The sequence below is a fragment of the Akebia trifoliata genome, chromosome 8 (genome assembly GCF_017979445.1).
Source record: "Akebia trifoliata isolate Shusen 1 chromosome 8, ASM1797944v1, whole genome shotgun sequence".
In the NCBI taxonomy this organism is placed as follows: Eukaryota; Viridiplantae; Streptophyta; class Magnoliopsida; order Ranunculales; family Lardizabalaceae; genus Akebia; species Akebia trifoliata.
The window spans coordinates 46,770,075-46,791,568 of record NC_141382.1 but is presented as its reverse complement, the minus strand read 5'-3'; the positions used below and the strand labels follow the sequence as shown (position 1 = coordinate 46,791,568).

Below are 21,494 nucleotides of genomic sequence, written 5' to 3'. Positions count from 1 at the left end.
TAAGATTTTGGATAATATGGAAGGTGAAGAGAAGAAAAAACAAGAGTTTTTAGGAAGAATTAGGAGATTGAATAGGTAGGGGTTGAAGATGAGGTCATTTTATATTGGTCTTTCATAAAAGACTGTGGTCAAGGGTTAAGTTATTTATCACTTGGAAGGTATAAGGGTATCTCTAATGTTCATCAAAGCATAGAAAGTTATACCTAAATTATGCCAATTTTTAGCTTGGACTTCAAAAGACAACTTTATCAGAAGTTATTTAAAAAGTACCCTCACAATCATTCTATTTTGGAAAAATTACTTAAACGATCCCAGCGGACGGATTTTTTTTTTCTAATTAGTCCCTATATCTTGGGCGGTTGCTTGATAATCCATTTAGTAATACTTTCTTTTCTTAAACCTCATTGGTTATAATATTTTTCAAATACCAAAACTACCCTTTTTCATCTTCATCACATACTTAAATGTTTCAACAACGATTTTTTTATCATGAACGACAAATGATAATGATATGTCTAATTTTAAACATTTAAATATATTTTGTGATCTATTTCAATGATTTAAAACAAAAAAATGAAGAACGAAGTTGAAAAACAAAAAAAGCTAAAAACAATTTATGTGTCGAGCTCACCACTTTTTATTATTATCGAGTTCAACATTTTTATTATTGAGCTCACCATTTTTAATTGTTGAGTTTGACAATTTTAAATTAAATGTTGAACTCCACAATAAAAAGTGGTCAACTCAATACTAGTAAAAACCCACCCATTTTTCGTTTTTCCAATTAAAATACATGAAAAGATCGACTAAAAACTTAACATAACAACTTGTGTAAATGATTTCAAACCAAAAGAACCATCCTTGATCGATTTTTATCAAAATGACTTCTTCTTCCTTCTCAAATCATTTCTATCGGAATGTCTCTGAAACTCGATTGAAATGCCAAAAATCCAATTTGTATTGACAAAAATTTTGAGTTCAAATGGTTAGAGCAGTTATAACATTTCAACCATGAGAAATCCGTTAGAGTAAGATTCAAAAGATTGATTAGAAATAAAAATTTTACTAAATGGATTATTTAAAAAGACCTAAAACTTAAGACTAATTAGAAAAAAACCCTCTACCAAGGTCCTTCAAGTAATTTTTCCTTCTATTTTCTTGATGAGCACATCGTCATCACAAGGCAGAAGAATCACCAAAAAGGGCTGATTTAGAAGATTTGGAATCTTTTTTTTTTAGGTCCGTAAACTTGTTTTAAATGAATTCAATAACTCGGTACGATGGGATTTGAATCCAAGTCTCTAGTATTATCACCCAAAGACTTTACCAACTAAGTTAGCTCGCACCTGTTAAAGAATTGAAATTTATTGATGAAAACAATACATGAATTGCTTAAACAAATTCATGAACAACAATTTTAATAATAATATATAAACACCACCTGTACTAAGTCCTATTAAAATCAAGTAAAATTGACAATGTTTTCTGCAAAGTTCTCTGAAAATTAACCAGATGGTAGAAGGATGGGTCAAACAATTAAGAAAAATCCTTCCGAGTAAGCTTACCTATGTTTGGTAATACAATCAGACTTCAGAAGGTTCATCCAGCGTCCCCCATTGCTGGTTCAAAACTTCTGAATTACAGTTCTAAAGTCTAAAATCTGAAACAAAACAATCGGAAATAAAGCTTCTCAAGTCTGAATTTTAAAGGTTACCAAACAGACTTCAGAAATGTTACCAAACACACTAAAACTAATAATTGGATCCTATAGCCCATATCCACACAAGAGACCCAATAGTCCAATACCACTGTTCTTACTACTGGTTGCAAACTTAAAGTAATCAGAAGTATAGTAATGACAATGGAAATCCTGCCAGTTCCGTTCATACATAAAGATCGCCACAACAGAAGTAAATCAAATGGACTGATGGAGTAGCTCTCCCTCAATTTGTTCTCCAAATTTCAATTAGAAGACATCGGGATGGAAATGTCCAGGTATGGAGTTGCTTTGCTGGGCCTGCCTTAGATGCATCATCAGAGCATAGTTACTCACCTGGCATTACACGATGATACAATACAACTATCAGACTTCATCAACATGAACGACTTTCGAAACTCGTTCAAGAATCAAGATTCAATAGATATTAGATAAAATCAAAGCCATTGGAAGATATTCCTCTTTCCCTAGACCTATTTTTCCATTTCATCCATTTTTTTTTTTTTGAGCCATAGAAAAAAAAAATTGGATCATAAGGCTTGGATCACCAATTTGGTTAAGATATTGATGTCAGAGACCTCAGCATGACACATGGTGAGAGAGTACCTCGAGGGTTTTCAGCTTCTCCTGATACTGAGCTACCACCTGCTTCAAATTCTGCAAATCCTGGCTCCGGTCATCAAACTCTTTCTGCCGCTCATGTTGGATCGCCACACCTCGCTTGAGAATGGTGTTGTCCCGCATCAGTACTTCCATTTGTTCCTTAAGCATAATATTTTCCTACCAATAACACCCCATGATAAGTAAACATCCTTCACAAACACTTAAACTGTGTTTAAAAGGGTAGTGGCCGTGTAATAATAAATACTCACCTTGTGAAAGTTTTCTGTTGCCTCGGCAACGGCATGGGTTCGGATGGACTTCTCGAGAACCTCAAGCACTCTAGAGGCACGGACTCTGGCATCATCCATGTTAGAGGCACTCATCATTTCTCTTACAAACAGCTCAACCCATTCTGCACCATTCTTAGGGACGTTCTCTGCTGCCGATTGATCTTCAAACAACGGCATATCCTCGCCAGCGATCTGTATAACTGCTGAATATGTGCATTCAAGAGACACTTGCTTCTCAGTTAAAAAAGATAAACCATCAAAAGAGACCGCATTTTAGAGCAGCCCAGCTCAAAGAACTTCACTATCTGACCCCAAAATTACTAAAACAATGAGTTTCTCCTGATTAATATGCATGAACTGTGCATGGAGAGGCATAGAAGTTCAAACTAAAACTGCAAGATGGCATGTAAATGGGTGACCATAATTGATCGCAGGAGAATCCAATGGCATCAATAGTAAGAAGTGAAGTGAAATACATTGCATCACCAGCTCATACATCCTCAATAAAATTCAAATAAGGAAAGATTTTTTCGATCTACTTATTGGAAAGATTTAGTTTCAGCAATCTAACAAGGCCTGGTAGTTTTTTCTTGTTGGGGGGGGAGAGAGAGATGGAAAGAAATTTCATTAAGCAAGTGAAAAGATAGAACAAGAGGGAAAGCTCAAGAGGGGCAACCGACAAACTCAAACAAGAAGAAGAAGGAAGTCAAAAGTTAACACGACCACCAGGAGTGGGGTCTTGTGAATTAAACAGGGAATAGATGTTACTATCAGATGTGTGATCAACCACTCCTAATAGTGATTAGAGGCATTTAAAGCCCTATTCCAACAAACTGAACAAATCAAGAATTAGGGTTACGCTTGCTTCTAAATCAATCCACCTTCTTGTTTTTACCTATCACAAAAACAAATAAATGACACAAACAATCTCTCCCAATACACTCATGAGATCAAGGACTTTCATCCAAAAGCAAACTCCTCGAAGAATACCCCTTTAAACTCCTTCTGAGATTAGTCAGGAAAAAATAAAACAAACAAAATTGTCTTAATGTCCATTATTGTACCATTCACCTCTCCTTCCTCCCCCCTTGAAAGCTCTGGAATTCCTCTCTCTCTAAATACATTAGCAAACCTACAAATGGGACAAGACTCCAAAAAATTCTAATACTAACATTAAATGTAAATCTCAGTAATGTGGGAAAAATGCCAAACGTATGACCTCAAAATATATTTCTCCAAGTGATAAGATGGTCGATAATTAATATTTGTCCAACGCAGATGACCATATGAAAAAATGACACTTGCGATGGAATTTTTGAACCCAAATCAAAGCTATTGGAAAAGGTTGATCAAAAGTAAGGAATAGAGAGATATAGAACTATTTGACAGAGAATCTATCATGATGACTGTAATGTTTTAAAAAAAAAAAAAAAAATTGTTGACTCAAGTCAAGTCAACTATGGTTGACTCAAGTCAAGTCAAGTCAATTATTGTTGACTAGTCAAACAACTTTGACTAAGTCAAATTGACTAAGATATTTTTAAGAAATTCTAAAAGAATTAGAATTTTGTAATATCTAGATATTTAAAATATCTAGATATTTTTTAAAAAAATATCAAATAAAGATATTAGCTGATTTTTTTGTTGTTTCATTTTCTTTACACAAAGAAAGAAGAGAAAAGAAAGAAAGAAAGAAGAGAAAGAAAAGAAGGAAAGGAAAAGAAATAAAGTAGGCCCTTGCAACTATTTATAATAGTTTTAGTAAAAATATATATGTATAATGCTGATTTTATAGTTGTAAAAAAATTGGATTTGTTTTGTTTTTAAAAATAATTTTGATTTAGAAATTTTAAAGTTAAAATTGTTTTGTAAATTTTTTTAACAACATGCATATTATTTATTCATATTTATATTAGTGTTTTTATGATTTTAAAGCATGCTAGTATTTGGTATTTTGTTTAAAAGGAATTCTTACATGTTTGTAATTGATTTATACATGTTTTATACGTAAATATACATGCTAAAAACAAAATACAGCAACTATGAAAGTTGCTGTTATTTTTGTATTAAATTGACACCATGATTGTTGGATAGAATATTTAAAAAAAAATGGTTGCTTTATACGTACGTTATACGTGTTTATACGTACGTTATACGTATTTATACGTATTAAATATAAAATACAGCAACTATAAAAGTTGCTGTTTTTATATAATATATTACTATGTTTACTTTAGTTTCATGCTAAAAAAATATTTGTTAATTTATACGTATTTTATAAGTACTTAATACGTATTTTATACATATTTTGTACTTGTCAAAAAGAAAATACAGCAACTATATAAGTTGCTGTTTTTTTTACACAATACATATTTTGTTCACATTTTTATAAACATACATGATTTTTGAATAAGTTAAACTGGTGGACAGTTTACTTTAATCATTTTAGTGATGGATTTCCAAGAAATGTTTCTAATTAAAAGTTGGGTAGAAAAGTAATTTATTAAAATAAATATGAGAACGAGTTCTCAATTGAATGTCGTGCTTTTAAAATATCCAGTTAGTGAGATACTTCGGCGTATGCCGTATAAGACACGAAAAGGAGAGAAAATATGAAGTGATGCTTCAGTCATAGACTGTGTAAGACACGAATGAGTGAAATGCTTCGACTAAGGGTCGTGTAAGACACGAAAGAAAGAAAAAGAAAAGAGAGATAAGACTGTACATTTAAGAGTGGACTGGGTATTTAAAACACGTGTATGTTTTATTTTTCATTACGTTTTGAAAAGAAAATAAATACTTATATGTAGTATTTTAGTGATTTATTAAAGAGATTGTGAAAACCTATAAAGAATAACATGTTGTGATATTTCCGGAATGACGTGTTATTCTAGGATAACAGTTGCGTTGTTTGAGTTCTTATGTATTATGGGATGCATAAGAACACAACATCACAACAGGAATCCGGGAGTTTCTTTTCTATCTTTAATAGAGAACAAGATGTAGATAGTTGTATGATTGATAGAGAATATCGAGGATCACATGCACGCCAGATTGGCATAGATGAAGATGGCTAGTTAATGATCATTAATAGTCTAGAGTAGTCAAGAAAGAATGACCTACTTGATTTGGCCCGTTTCTTAAGGCCTTGGTCAACGGCCAACCTGAGCCGGAAAACAGTTACCCAAATTATGGCAGAGGCTGGCCATAGAATCAGGAACTAACGGTGAGGTTCCACACTGGTGAAGTATTGGAATAATCGTATTTTGACTGAGATGTTCACATCAGTCGTGACCCTCAACTCTCTATTATAGTACTCTATTATTTGATGTTATATTATGAACAATTGTTTTCTTCAGATTTTTAAGTGTTTTAATTTCCTACTAAGTTTTATGACATCGGTGTTCAATTATTTTTAATTGTGTTGAATATCAAATATGCATGATTTATGAATTCTTAGAATGTTTAAACTGCATATAGGATGCTGTTATTTAGAATTGTAAGATTCCCCTATTGGGTAAACTCCCCTGTTACTCACCCCTACGACATCACAAATTTCAGGCGCACCTGGTTTAGGTGATCCTTTCGAGGAGACTCAGTGTCAGGGCCTTATAGATGATCAGTCCAAGCTTCCAGGAGTGGAGCATAGGTATTACTAGTAATAAGTCTTAAACTAGAGTTAGGTTTAAGTCTTTAGCTATCGTTTTTTGTTATGTAATTATGAACACCATAGTATGACATTACTGTTTTATGTATATATGTCAAGTGTTTCTGATGTTTGAGGATACGTGTTTGTTCTGTTGAGCAATGATCAGGTATGACATATAGTTATATTATTTGTCATTTAAGTTTATGTATTGATTATCATGACATGGGTTTTATATCATGCCTCGGAATTCAACTTGGGAATCATGGGGATTCGGGTTGAGTTTTTGGGGCGTGACAATGACTCTTCATCCATTTTCACTTGTCTTCCGTCCTAGTGGAACTCCAAAGGATCCAGATACATTACATCAATCTAACTACTGATTACACTTACCAGTCATTCAAGTTCCCCCTAAGACCAAGGTTATGGCTCATCCCTTGATCCTCCAATTAAACTAAATGGAATTATTTTTTTTCCTGTAAGACAAAAAGAATATGAGAGGGAACTTAGACCTATGCAAGAACACTACATCACCGATCCTCCCAAAAGCTTACCTTATTGCCTCTCCCCACCTTAAATCTAATTTCATAGTTGAAACTTGAAACATCTCTTCATTTAAGGATGCCTCTCCAAAACCTTACCTTATTGTCTCTTCCTCCCTTCTAATAATATTGAAGTGGTTCAATTAAAAACATTATAACACAATTTACATGAGAAAATCCTCTCATTCATCTCTAGAAGAGATTCGGAGCATTGTACATTAACAATCAATTTGTAAGAGTCCCTTCAGTTTCTTAACGAACCTGAACAATATGAACAGAATAAAAGAAAAATATATAAATGACCATTTTCCCAGGCCAACCTAAATATAACACAAGAATGTTTGAATCTCATAAGGATGTGGAAGTAAATATAAATCCAACAAACAGCCCAAGGAGTCAAACTTAAGTTTCACTTGGGCAAGCTTACATAAATAAATCAATATGTGTACCTTGTGGTAAAAGATCAGTTTGGTCTGAAGAAGATGTTAAGTTTCTTTCTGCTGATCCTAACCGCAATTCATTCAAGCTCTTGATGGCAGAATTCAGATCACCGCCACATTCTTTGAGTGCTCTATCAAGAAACTGAAATTTGTAACAATATATAACAATTAGCTAACAAAAAAATAACAACCGAATCAGATATTCAGATACCCAATAATCACATAATTAAGAAGATTCTATTATTAAAATAAGGAGAGAAATTTAGTAGGTAATCAATTATTGCATGGTACACAAAAGTCATCTCACGTTAACGAACACAATTACATAAAAAAAATGAGCATCAATATTTCAAAGAGAGAATGCTACATCAACTAGTGAAAAAGAAATTTCAGAGATCACAACATATATGCAAAAAAATTTCTAAAAACGAAAAAGGCATATCTTTCTTGCAATTGGGGGTCAAGCATACTAACCCATCTACCAATGATGGCTACATGTTCAAATACAATAGAAGTACTAGATGCCATTCAGGGCAAAAGTACGCTCACATCCACGTAACATTGGTGAATATTAGGTGTCCTAATATTTTTATGCTTTTTATTAGATGTTAGTATGTTAAATTCACGGTGGACCCCACTCCCTTTATCCCCCACATTAAGAGGGGTTGGGATTTAATTCCCATACAAATCTCGAGAAAACTTTAACTTTATTGCTCTTGTTCTCTTCCTTTCCAAAAAGCCCTTGCAACTTTATTGTCTTTCCTCTTCTACCTCCCTTACCCCTCTAATTACCTCTCTTCTCCCCCTTTTCTAATAATACCACTCCAACTTTATTGTTTTTTTCTCTTTTACCCCTTTAACCTCAAAGGAGATGCCCATGCCCTAGGCACGAGCAAACTTTAATATATATTGCTAGAAAATACCCCAAAGCGATCATTTTTGTCATTTTGGTTCTATGATTCATTAGAATGAGAGATTGAGGGGGAAGTGGTCCACAGAATTAGAGTGAAATGGTTAAAGTGGAGGTAGTTTTTGGAGTGCTATGTGACTAGCGCATCCCAACCAATTAAAAGGAAATTTTTACAACGCAACGGTAAGACCAGCTATGCTCTATTAAGTAAAATGATGGCTAATTTTTTTTTTTTTTTTTTGAGAAGTTAAAAAAAAAAATGATGGCTAATTATAGAACAACATATTCATAGATTGAGTATAAAAGAAACAAGGATGAGTGACTGGAAAACTACGGAAAAAAAACAAGAACGGGTGAGTGAAAAAACTACAAAAGAAAAAATTAGAAATTAATACATTTGTGAAAATATAGTAATCGTAGTACCAATCATGGTTCCAAATATTGGAATGTTTCGGGAATGTATTGGCCGATACAAAACATTGATCCTGAAACACTGTTGCGAAAATGTATCGGCCAACATAATATTGATATCACCGATACAAAATGTTGATACTAAACATTGAGAGTTTTGGGAATGTATCAGTCGATACAATATCGGTATCAGCTGAGACTGATAGTTCCTACATATTTGGAGACAGGATTAATTTAGTTAAAATGCATTCAATGTACAAGATTACTTCCTTAAGTGTTTGTTTAATTGTGGTAACATGGGTGTTGTGCATGGGTTGAGAGAATGGATAGTTTTTGGGTAGTTTTCAATATGTTAGGAGAAGTTACACATAGGCTGTATTAGGAATCTTCAATTTGAACAATCTAGCTAAATAATTAAAGATTATCCGCAGAAAATATTGATTCCTAATTGGATTTGGAGACTGATCATCTCGAATTGGTCTAGGAGGTACGATCTCTCCTCGAATGAGACCATTATCTATCTTCTTCCTCTCCTTTTTACTATTTTTTGCGATCTCTAAAAATTAAGTGTGTATCAGAGACCGATATAAAACATTAACCGGAAACATCTGCATGTTTTGATTTTTTATTGATCGAAACCTTCTTTAGATACAACATTTAAAACTTTCTCCCTATAGTTGATAAACTAAGAGACAGTCAATTGAGATGATTTAGTTATGTGCAATGATGGCTAATGTGCAATTTAATTGTTCTAAAAGATGGAGAGTAAGACCAAAAAGAAAGTCAATTGAGGCCAGATATGGACGCCCTTGGATTCAGGAAAAACATGGTTTTAGAAAATTGAATCGATGAAGAAGATATATTCATCAAACCCCCAAATTTCCTCATTCAAAAATATAAATTTAAATAAGAAAAACAAAAAATCAAACCCCATCAGATCAAATTTCACTACAGAATATCATATCAAAACGAAAAAATCAGAAACCCTAAACATATAACCTTAGTGATTATTAAAATTTTCATTAAATGATGATATATATAAATCTGTCAATTAAAGAAATCCCAATCAAACAGAAAAAATAAAATTAAAAATTAAAAATTAAAAAACCCAATCAAAAGAACAAATAAGAGACCTCGTTATCCATGTCGGGAAAGATGGATCGAAGTTGATCGAACGCAGCAGCAGCAGACGAAGATGGAGAAAAGGGAGAAAATAGGATTGGAGAGGTAGAAAAACAACGGATTCTCTTGGATGAAGGAGGGGTTGTTGGGTGTTCTTCAAATAAGGATCTCTTTCCACATAATATTGCAGACATGTTGGGTTTGATCTTCTCTTCTTTCGATTTCTTAACGATCTCTCCTCCTCTCTCCTCTTTTATTATCTTCTCTTCTCCTCCTCGGAACCCATTATGGAAGCCTTGTTTATTGTTCTTTCCCCCCCTTTTTCTCTTTTTCTTCTTCTTCTTGGTGATCTCTCTCAGTCTCTCTTCTCTTTTTTCAGAGAAAGAAGACCCAACATCTACGCTTTCCCAAATTATATAGGTGGAGGGATAGCTTTTCTTGCAAAATAAATTTCAGGCAAGTTCTTGTGCTCCAGGAGTTGGCTACTTCAACACTTTTTGCCACCTCACACACTCTTTGGGACCCACTTTAATATTCCCATTTAACAAATCAACCGTCCATGGTCCATATACATTATACGGTGGAGGTGTTAAAAATCGGGAACCGAAAAACCGGACCGAACCGGCTTTTTACCCGGAAATCGGAATGGAACCAATCGATACTTTACTCTGATTGAGAACGATGAGTATTGGTTCAATCTTAAGTTAAGGTGTCTGAAACCCGGATCGATAATTATTTGAAAACGCGGACTGCAACTCAGAATCGTGAATCCGATTTAAATGTTTAATCTTTGTAATTTTAATTTAAAATTATGATTAACTGTTCAATCTTTATAATTATATAGTTTGAAATTATTATTATTCAATGTTCAATCTCTGTAATTATAGTTTGTAATTATTATTCAAATTTTATGCATAAAAAAATACATTTTTTTACAAAATTAATGGTTTCGAGTCAAACTCAGAACTGAGACCGATTTCATGAGTTATAGGTAGGGTTCGGATTCACCTCTATGCAATTGGTATGGGTTCGGGGATTGGTTCTAATTTCAATTTACCCCCAACCCATATCAAAAACCCTAAAAAGTGGTTTCAATCCAGTCGAGATTACCCAGTTGAACACCCTTACCATATTGTAAGAGCCTTGACTTGATTTGAATCGCCCTTGCAGTTGGGTTGGCAATGGGTCGGATATTATTCGTTTATTTAGCTCATCCAATTTGAATTATTCAAGTATGGATATAATTTTTATTATCAAATTAAGAATGTGGGTGAAATTATTTGTTATTATTTTACTCAAAATTTTAAAGTCGAATATGAATATTTATTTATTCAAGTTTAAAATAGTAAATTCACAATTAGTAATATTTATATAATAAATCACAATGGTGGGACTCACTTTTGAGGGATAAACATCTCATAAAACTGCAGTGACCCTACTTTATTACTTTCCTCCTACCCCTTCAATTCTATTGTCTTTACTTTCATCCTCTTCATTCTTTCTCTTTTTCAATAATACCTCTCTAATTTTACTATATTTGTCATTTTACCTTTTCAACCCAAAGTTTTTTTTAATAATGCATCTCCTATTTTACTATTTTTCCTCTTACACACTCCTTAACCCCAAAGAGGATGTCTGTGTCGTAAGAATGGGAGAACTCTAGTTTATATGATAAAACACAACTGTAAGGCTCATATGTGGGAGACAAACATTCCATCAAATAAGAGTGACCCATTTTATTATTTTCTTCCTACTCATTCAACTTTATTATCTTTACTCTTCTTCTCTCTCACTCATTCCTTTTTTTAATAATAACCCTTTGACATTATTATCTTTCACCCCTTCAATCATAAAGATTTTTAATAATACCTCTCTAATTTTATTATATATATATATATAAAGAGAGTTGTTATTCGCACCCCAACTTTTACTTATTACGTCTCATTTAAAAAAAAAGAAAACGTGATGAATCTCCATTTCGTGTGTTGAATATGACGAAATTCTAAGTTTGATACAGTATTCATTTTAATTCCCAAAACATGTGTTTATCATTTTTCTAACCTATGAACTCGTGAGTTCATCACTTTTAATATCTACGAGATATACTAGCGAATTCATTTATTATAAAAGTGACGAATTCACTTGAAATACATGTGTTGAGAATTAAAATGAACAATGCACTAAATTCAAAATTTGAAAATAAGTGAATAGTTGAGTATGAGTAAAAGCTTTCTTTCATATTTTTATGCTATTTTTTTTTTTTTTTCAGTTTAAGATTTCAAATGAGTAAATTATACACACATTGTTTGAACAAGAGAAGTTGTACAGGCATTGTACGTGCCCTAGGACTAATCCTTGGACAAGACCATGGTCTATGGACTGAGCAAAACCCAGATACAAAACCGGTCCCTTATCTACATGGATACCCGATTATCCAAAAAATATCCTTAACAAAATCGGATATGAATATTTGAATATGATTAGAGACAGATATGCCATCATATTTTTCATCCGACCCACAACCCAGCCCACCCGTTGGCATCCTAGTTGCAAGTCAGGCCCAGTTAAATCTGATTGGTTTCGTGTTTTTTTTTTTTTTTTTTTGGTTACGTTTTGGTCCACTTTTAGGTTAAGGCATAAATTTGGAAGTAGTCCATTGAGTTTTACAATTTAGGAATCGAATTTGATTCCTAATTTGAGACATGGGTTAAGTATGAACCTACATCTATGGTTTGGAATTTAATTATTAGACCAAAAGGTGTTGGGCACGGAACCAACAGAAGTTGGTCTCTACTCTCTGCTAATAATTATTAATTCGAATTATAATTTGATTTAACTATCTGTCTATTACATGCATTAATCCAATATGTGATGATAGAAAGCATATCAAGAAACTAGAGCTATTATGCTCAAAAAATGTAAATCTAGGGTTTCAAGGTTCAATTTTTTGGAATATTTAGAAAGGTGGTGTTATTTTAAAGAGATTTATGTGCCATCGATTGGCTAGAGCTTTATCCGAATTATTGGAACATAAATTCCGAGAAACTTGGGTGATCCAAATGACTAGGGTCTTTCTGATTGGCCATGGACCCTAAAACCGATCAGATGGAGAACAAATTATAGAATTTTCATATGGTTGGATTTGGTGGGATCCAATGTGATAGATTCACATTTTCCTAAGCCTCTTAAGTGTTGTGTAAAATGTCTTGTATTCTGTTGCGCTATGCAGAGTTGTGGTGGTGCAAAGGGCAGTGCTCTCGCCCAAATTTTTAAGGGGTTTGAAAGGGTAATCGTGTAAAATTTTTAAGGGTTTCTTATTTAGGGAGATTTACATGTTTTAATAACTCCCGATTTTTTAACTAGAGAGATCTTTAGGGCTGTAAAACATATGAAAAAATAATAATTATTTTGTTCCACGTATGTAGGCGCAATGTCGAACCACATAAATCCTTGTGTGTGATTTCTATTATCTTTGCTATTTCAATTTTTTTCACATTAAGGTGGTATGAATCTTAATTTCATATCAAAATTTTCACATTCCTCCTTGTCACCGCAAGATATAGGCATCAATGGTAGGTGGGATTTTGTTTTCCCTAGCAATAATAGAGTACTTGGCCACATGACATCAATGAATGTGTCCTTCACTTTCCCAAATGAAGAAACGATGTATTTTGTGGTCGCAAATTGATAGTGTGGTTGGACTAATAAATCATTGTGCCTAGTGAAGAACATGATTTTAAATCTCGTCTAAGACCGAGACGACTCATCCAAGTTGTCTCGATATCGTCCACCAACGAGATGAGTTGACAAGTCGTCTCAAAGACATGATTTGTTCTAATTCTAAGGCATTTTTTAAAATCTCGTCCGAGACTACTCAAATAAATCATATATCTCATCCGAGAGACGACTCAATCTTGTTCATGGACGAGATGAGACGTCAAAATGAGTTTTAAAACCATGGTGAAGAATAGTTGTATAAATCAACAAATAAACTTTGGATTAAAGGGTTGCGAGCGCACCTTTTGAAGTGTCCCATATATTATAAATATTCGACAGTGTGTCGGACTATAGGTAACTCTGTTTTTCAAGGCGGATTATATGAATTTAGTGGGCATCAATGTTACCATTACGGAAGTCAAATGCTTTAGACAAGTCCTTAAGACTTGGTAGTTAAATAGGCCCGAAAAAGCATAAATCATTTGGCCCGACCCAACCCAACCCATGACGTGGTCCAAATGCATCTGTCACATATAAATGTTGCTGTTTGTGCATGATTTTGCACTTCCAAAATCAACTCCCATAAAAATCAATTTAACAAGTGCATGATACTTGTTAACCAACCAACTACTCCAAAAGACCGATCTGTACTAGACTTAACTAGGGTATGACACAACCAAGAGAGGAGGAAATTATACACTCAACACTCCCCTTCACCCAAAAGGGTGGAAAGAATCGAACCCATAACCTATACGAACCTAGCGCTCTGATACCATGTTAACCAACCAATTACTCCAAAAGACCGATCTGTTGGAAAGGGGGAGAACTATAATATGATAGTCACGGGGCTTAATTGGGGTATGACACACCCGAGAGTGGAGGAAAATATACACTTAACACTCCCCCTCGCCCATAAGGGTGGAAAGAATCAAATCCATGACCTATACGAACCCAACACCTTGATACCATATTAACAAACCAACTACTCTAAAAGACCGATCCGTTGGAGATCACGGGGGTTAAATTTTTTCCACCTTCATGGGTGAGGGGGAGTGTTGAACATATATTTTCCTCCACTCTCGAGTCTGTCGTACCCCAATTAAGCCCCGTGACCCTCTTATATTCGTAATTCTCCCCCTGTCACGGAGCTTAACTGAGGTATGACACACCCGAGAGTGGAGGAAAATATTAACTCAACAAAACTCAGAGTTCAACAACATGTAGATCACTTTTTCCAGCATTGAGCGTAACAGTTGAAAAAAACTATTCCCTGCAAACTACTGCAATCTTTGAAGAGCTTGTATAGCTCTGCCATATAAATTTCATGGTTTCGAATGGTACTCCTTGATATGGTTTGAGTTAAAATTTGTGAATGATAAAATACATCAATCTCTTTCTGGAAAAATCGTTCTTGAAAGAAAAAACAATAATAATTACACACAAGAGCAGCAAAAGCAAACCTTATACAATGAAGCTTGTTTACAGGACCTCCTGTGGTCCATAACCCATAACGTGGAAGATGGTACAGAGAGCAGCAGAGAACCCCTACAACAGAGGGATTTTCAGACTATTAAATGGGGAAAAAAATATAGAACACAGTTCTTAAAGTCATTTACATGATAGACTGAAAAACAAATAAACATGCATATAAAGACCAACAGTTTGTAGCATTGGCATGAGATGATCTTTTGTTTCTCTGGCCTTAATTTACTTGCTTGACAGGAAAAATAATTTCCTTACAGTGGAAGAGCAATATAAGATAGGATGAAATATGTTTCGGTATGGCAAGCCAAACAAAGATTCAGTGTCACAGCTTCCTTGCGTTGGATTCCCTTGGCCGTATCCCTCTTAAGTGGCTCTCCTTGAATCTGCAGCCCGAGTTCTAGAGAGGAAAACCATATAAGAAAGTGAAGTTATCGTGAAGGTCTGACGTAGGACAAACTTGATACTATATTTCTATAGTTCACAAGGGATTGAACCAGCATGGAAAGAGTAAGAATAGGTAAGGATTTACGGGTAAAGGACTTTAATGACTGCCTATACACCTTAAAGGCACTAGAATTCTCATCCATTAAGCCCCCTTCAAGGTGGTCAGCATTGTTGTCATAACTGTTTGAGAATCATAATGCGAGTACAAGATCAAAGCTAAAACAATGTACGTGATTAAGATTTAGATATGAACAAAAATATTCAAAATCATAAACAAAATGACAGATATTAGTTGCATGAACAATAAAATGAAATATCAATATCGCTGTATACTTCACTTTGCAATTTTTTGAAAGCATGGACACGTAAGAAATAGTTGAAATACATCTTTTTTTCAATAGGCTTAGGATTACATCTTTATAACATCTCAATTAAGAAGGAAAAGATATCAACAAAACAATATGATTCATAGATCATTTCAATTAGAAGTACATCTCAATTTTTAAACTTAACATTCCCACTTAGTGCGGTACCTTAACAACAAATGGCTACTGGCGAGGCTCGACTAGGATGTACAATGGCTTCCCATTTACCTTCCATGTTCCCTGCAAGGATGCAACCGCCAATGAAGAAATTTAAATTTATACATTAGGAAGAGTTCTTCCAATCTAATTCTAACGTCATGCGGAAAATCATCATAGCATTAGGTATAAGATTTCAACAGCAAAGGAAAACTCCTCCCACCATCATCCTTTACAGCGGATGGTGGAACACAATAAACTCGCTAATGTGTGGTTTCAAAGACAACTTGATTCCATCGAGCAAACCAAACCCCTTGGGTTGCGTGTGCATGCATGCACATAGTTTTCACAGTGCGACACCAATCACAATGTCACAATTCACAACGATTCCAGTGCAAGGATTTAGGCATAAAGACACTACATGCTACGGTGTAGGGAGATTCTGAATACCCTACACTGTATACACAAGTGGGTGAATTTAGTGTCAAGAAGTGTTCCTTTTTCTTTAACAGGATTCTGTTGACACAAACCTCAGGAGAAAAAACAGGATTCTCTTGACACAGACATGGAGGAAAGGAGAAAGGTGTGAGAGAAAAAGGTATCTTGACAAAACAGAAACTCTTTAGTATTCTTATGGATAAAAAAGATCTGAACAACTTTGGGACAAAATATAGTGGAGAAAAAGGGTAAAACATTAAAAGTATGTGAACAAAATTACATGTATTTTTTAGATAAAGAAAACCTAATTTGCTCAAATTAGGCCAATTATCACTTGGACCAAATCAATCCATCTCCAAATTTGCTTAATAAAACATGAAGACAGATCTGACCATCCCAAGATCAACTGGCAAGAACAAGTAATTTCTATTAAGATTTATCCTAGCTCTTAGTTACACAAAACTTAAGGCGTGAACAATATTAAAGGCATTGGAATTTGTATCTCAACTCAATAAAACAAACTTATTTAGTGATTGAATATTTTAGGACAAAGAGTTTCAACTTCCAGCAATATTTAGATTCATGAAACTACATAGCTAAACTAACTATTTATGAATTTTTATTGTTAAAGAGTCCTTGCAATCCTCGTAGGAGGCAAGTACCGGCATAACAAAGTTCCAAACAGAAGGCTACTAAATAAAAATGATAGAAACAAAGTTACAAAATTACAAAGTTACAAAGAATACATGACATTTCACAATTGTAATGTGAGAATAAAATGTATCCCTATTAGGTCTTGAGATTAACAAGTGAGAGAACAATTACAATCGCAAGCATTACCTTGATCTCAGGCACACCAATAACACAAGCACACTCGATTACTTCAGCCCCAACACGTTCTAGTAAAACAACAACGCCCAACCAAATGAAAATTATTAGTAAGAGAGGTGACAAAGTATTAACTACTTAAGGAAATAGAACAACATGATGAAGATTGAAGAAGAAAGCATAAAAGACCCAACAAGGATCTTCGAAACCTCACCTAAAAGTTTTATTGCAGCGGAAAGGGTCCCACCCGTAGCTACCAAATCATCAATAATCAATGCACGCTCCCCAGGCTGAACAGCCCCAACATGCATCTCTAGACAATCGGTCCCATATTCAAGCACATAATCTTCAGAGATTACATCACCTAAATAATCAATTTTCTGAAGGGTTAAATGCATGCCCCAATGTTGTAAAGCTCACAAACCGATCGCTCATTCAAGAAATCGGTTTAAGTAGTTTCAAATCAAATAAAAAATACTAGAGCCTGATGTCTCTCAGTCGGTCAGTTTAACCAGTAATTGGGGTACATATAGAAATTGGGCAATCAAATCATACAGTGAATCGTCCTCGCTAAGATGACTATCTTTGTCGAAAATCAATCTGTTCCAACATCACTAACTGTATCAAAAGTTTGACCAAAAATAACAGTTTGATTAAATAGTCCAGATTTTTTTGAATTTCAAGTCAGCTTTTCCTAATGTTAAGAATGTCTCTTCGCAGATTATATGAAATCTCATAGCTCCATCCATCAAATAATACTTTTGGGGTTATACAAGTGCAACACTGACTTTCAACATGACAAACATGTTATTATCTTAATGGTAGATTCGTTACATTAAGTTTACTTAGGTTATTGTTGTAAGTAACCATATTATATGGCCATAGAGATATTTTAGGCATGTTTAATTAGGTAAAGGAATAACTGCAAAACCATCCCTAAGAGAAATTAATGAATCTCTCCTCTCGGAAATCTTTTTTCCCCTTTTCACTAACAAGATAAATATAAAGAAGTATGCCTCGATCAATTTTCATTCACTTAAAAACCCGTCAACCAAGAACTATTGAAGTCTTAAGTCGGCATTCAAATTCAAAAGGACAAGCATAATCAAAATGCTGAATAAAGCATGCATACCTGGAAGCTTTCTAGGTTTACGTAGAGGAACGAATTTTGCACCAATGGCTAAGGCAATTGAAGGACCAAATATGAATCCTCTAGCTTCAACCCCTGAAATTAAATATGGATATTGTAAGCAAATAATAAAAGGAAAGAAACAAAGCAAGAGCATGGAGTTTAACAAACCACAGTAATTAGCAATACTATTCTCGAATTGTTCATATCTAGTAGAATAATTGGGTAAACCACATCACAATCGCCGAGCCTCAATGACTAGGATTCGTTGGGAAAAGAATAAGGTAAAGGGTTGGCAAGGACAAGAGCACCTTAAATGTTGCCAATTCTGTTGTGGTTTGTGGAGCCTAATAGTACTTGTCAATAAGGAGGTACTGTTAATCAAACCATGCGTCTCGCCGGTTGAACTAGGTTTTCCCAGGGTATTTTCATAATTTCACTGGTATTATGTAAAACCCTAGTTATGTTTTCCCGGGGTATATATATCTATTTTAGGTGAAAGGGTGTAATTTGTAACTATGAATTTTCTCTTCATAATGGAATCAGTGTAATCCGTGGACGTGCCTCAATCCCGAGGAAACCACGTAAAAATCTGTGTGATTTGCATATTTTTTTATTCGTTTCATGGTTCAATTGACCCTATTTTTCTTAACAGATTCAACCTTCCATGTGACAAGGAAAAAAAAAACACCATTGTTGTGAAGAGATTTAGATTGTCGCTCAAAAGACCTTTTTTCAGATTAAAAGAATATACATGGGGATAGGATTTCCTAAACTGTTTTAGCTCACAGTTTTTACACGGATCAGTGGAGCCCACGTGGAGATGACCATAAGGCTGATTTTGGGTATCCTAAAAAAAAGAAACAGCAAGACATGAAACGTCTAACCCTATTAAAAGTTGATTTTCCATAGAGTCTCAAAACTTTGAATTGTGAGGATGATCTCCATTAAAAGTCTCATCCCTAGACTCATCTTGATATGGGCTCCACAGACCCATGGAAATAACTACCAACAAAAAAAGAAAGAAACTTGCCTAGATACCAAGCAAGATAGGCAGCCCACTAACAAAAGAAGTAACACACAACAGGAACTTTTGCAACTGCACTTTGAGAGTCCCTGCATTTGGGTGATACTCAATTTGTGCCTCATTTTCATGCCATCTGGAAATAAGTACAAAAGCATTGTCCCCTTAAATTAGAAGGGGAGCTGTTTTGAAGTCCATCAACATTTTCTGGTACTATTCAAATCTTTCACCCATAAAAACAGGACCTTAGTAGAAGCAATAATCCATGAATGTTAAATGCTTTGGACAGGAAACCTCAAAGTTCTAATGATCATTCATACTTCAAAGATTCAAATTTTCTATCAAACTCAGAGCATGTCAAATAAATAAGTGGGCTATGTTATTTTCTGAAATCTACTTAATAGGTTAGTAATTTTGATTTGGTAGACTATAAAATCCAGAAAATTCATGTTAATCATACTCGACCAAATTTCATAAGCTCCATTGAAACTTGTTAATTGTATAGTTTCATCTATATAACAGAAAACAACACCTATGCAGTCCATATATTATTCTACTAAGAAGAATCGGTAAAAGCCAGGAACAAAAAAGAGTTTTTTGTCAAAAAAAATTATAAAAATATCATAACTCTCATTTATTCCTTCTTAAAAAAAAATCCCACAACACTCACCAAAACCCAGATATCAAATAATCCTCCTACACTCACCAAAACCCAGATATCACATTTAAATATTTAACCTCCCATGGTTTAAAAAAAATCTAATAGAACCACAGAAACAACCCCACAACAAAGAAAGAAGAAGAAACTAAAAGAACCCAAGAAACTAAAATTTTCTTTCTTTCTTTTTTTTTTGGTTCTTTTGGGTTGGGGTGCAATTACCAGCAACAACAGAAATACCCATGTGTCTGTATCGATCAACAAAGATGTCAACAGTGTCCTTGAAAGTTTTATGATTGAGAAGCAAAGTTGTTATATCTTGAAACATAATTCCTGAAACATCAGAAACAATAACAGAGAATTAATTAAGCAAATGTGTTTCATAAAATCTCAAAGAAAAACAACAAAATAAACAAACAAAGGAAGAGAGAGAACCCAAAAAAAAAAAAAACCTTGTTTTGGGAAGTGAGGGACTACTCTGATGGCTTCAGAGATTGCTTGAAGCCTTGGGTCTCCCTGCAGTCCATCTTCACTTGCAAACATCTCTCTCTCTCTTCTTCTTCCAAACAAGAGAGAGCAGTGAATGTCTAAGAAAATATAATTTTGATGGCAAAAGCACCACTCATGAAGTTTTGGGTGCTTGGTCAGTGCTTATAAACCATCTTTTCTCTTCAGGTTTCCAGATAGACAAATACAAAAATATTTCTTGTACTGTTAGGTACAATGTTCTTGGTAATTATAAAATCAATCTAGACCGTCCAATCATCTATCCCATAAAAAAGGATTGGCCCACATGAATCTTATCTAATTATACGAGCAATCTTTTTTTTTCTTAAATAACACTTTAGTTAATTGTTCAATAATAACACTTTAGGTAATTTAAATTTTAGACATGCCCTTTGACCATGGTCCAGGGACTTTGATGGAAATATCCCCATCTTCAACTTCTTGTCAAAATCACTTAGGACTTGTTTGATTGCAGGCAAAATATTTATCTGACCGGGCAAATGATGCAGTAACAAATCCTTTTTCATTATTTAAGCACATCATGTAGAAACTCTCTTTGTACTCTTTCATTTAAATCGGGTTGTTTAAATGTTTTTTTTAATAAGTCCATTCTTACGAACTTGATAAGATTTCAAATCTTACAAGGGTCGTTGAACTCACCTTGTGGCATCAAAAAAATATTATCCACTGCCACAAGGATGTAAAGGACATAATTCTATGAACTTTAATTAAAAATAACTTTAAAAATGTTATTTTTCATAAATTTTAATTTTTAAATTGCTGAGCTCATTAGGAATTCAATAACTGTCCATTTTCAAAACCTTGGGTCAAGTCCTAAAAAAGGTGTCTCCATAAAACCTATAGGGTCATGGTGTTTGGTTGGTGATTTGATACTTCATTTGAGCCCAACCCCCCTAATTTGTAAGACTTGAAAGGTGTTTCCCTTTTTCTTTATCCAATTAAATTAGAAGGTGGAATGAGCAAAACACTCATGTATCAAAAGGGTTAATTTGTAATTTAAAATATTAATTCATGTATTTTTAAAGATTATATAATAAAAAA

The 21,494-nt window shown here is 34.1% G+C and overlaps 2 protein-coding genes across 4 annotated transcripts; both read right to left on the bottom strand.

The window, feature by feature from the left end:
- Positions 1–1,677: 1,677 nt before the first annotated feature.
- On the bottom strand, positions 1,678–10,106 carry LOC147397259 (uncharacterized). 2 transcript variants are annotated; one of them, XM_086452788.1, is made up of 5 exons: positions 9,693–10,106; positions 7,248–7,380; positions 2,590–2,810; positions 2,324–2,497; positions 1,678–2,053 (listed from the first exon to the last, which is right to left on the bottom strand). In XM_086452788.1, the coding sequence occupies exons 1-5, from the start codon at positions 9,873–9,875 to the stop codon at positions 1,967–1,969; spliced, it is 798 nt and encodes a 265-aa protein (XP_086308914.1). In that variant the 5' UTR covers positions 9,876–10,106; the 3' UTR covers positions 1,678–1,966. The 2 variants fall into 2 exon arrangements, with proteins under 2 accessions (XP_086308914.1, XP_086308915.1); XM_086452789.1 differs by having other exon boundaries at positions 2,590–2,813; positions 9,693–10,105.
- A 4,612-nt stretch (positions 10,107–14,718) lies between these two features.
- On the bottom strand, positions 14,719–20,601 carry LOC147397258 (adenine phosphoribosyltransferase 5-like). 2 transcript variants are annotated; one of them, XR_015181198.1, is made up of 8 exons: positions 20,378–20,601; positions 20,148–20,258; positions 18,247–18,339; positions 17,329–17,478; positions 17,127–17,185; positions 15,861–15,932; positions 15,139–15,280; positions 14,719–14,943 (listed from the first exon to the last, which is right to left on the bottom strand). XR_015181198.1 is itself a non-coding variant. In XM_086452787.1 (7 exons), the coding sequence occupies exons 1-6, from the start codon at positions 20,466–20,468 to the stop codon at positions 15,876–15,878; spliced, it is 561 nt and encodes a 186-aa protein (XP_086308913.1). In that variant the 5' UTR covers positions 20,469–20,600; the 3' UTR covers positions 14,719–14,943; positions 15,861–15,875. The 2 variants fall into 2 exon arrangements, 1 of the variants encoding a protein (XP_086308913.1); XM_086452787.1 differs by lacking the exon at positions 15,139–15,280 and having other exon boundaries at positions 20,378–20,600.
- Positions 20,602–21,494: the final 893 nt, after the last annotated feature.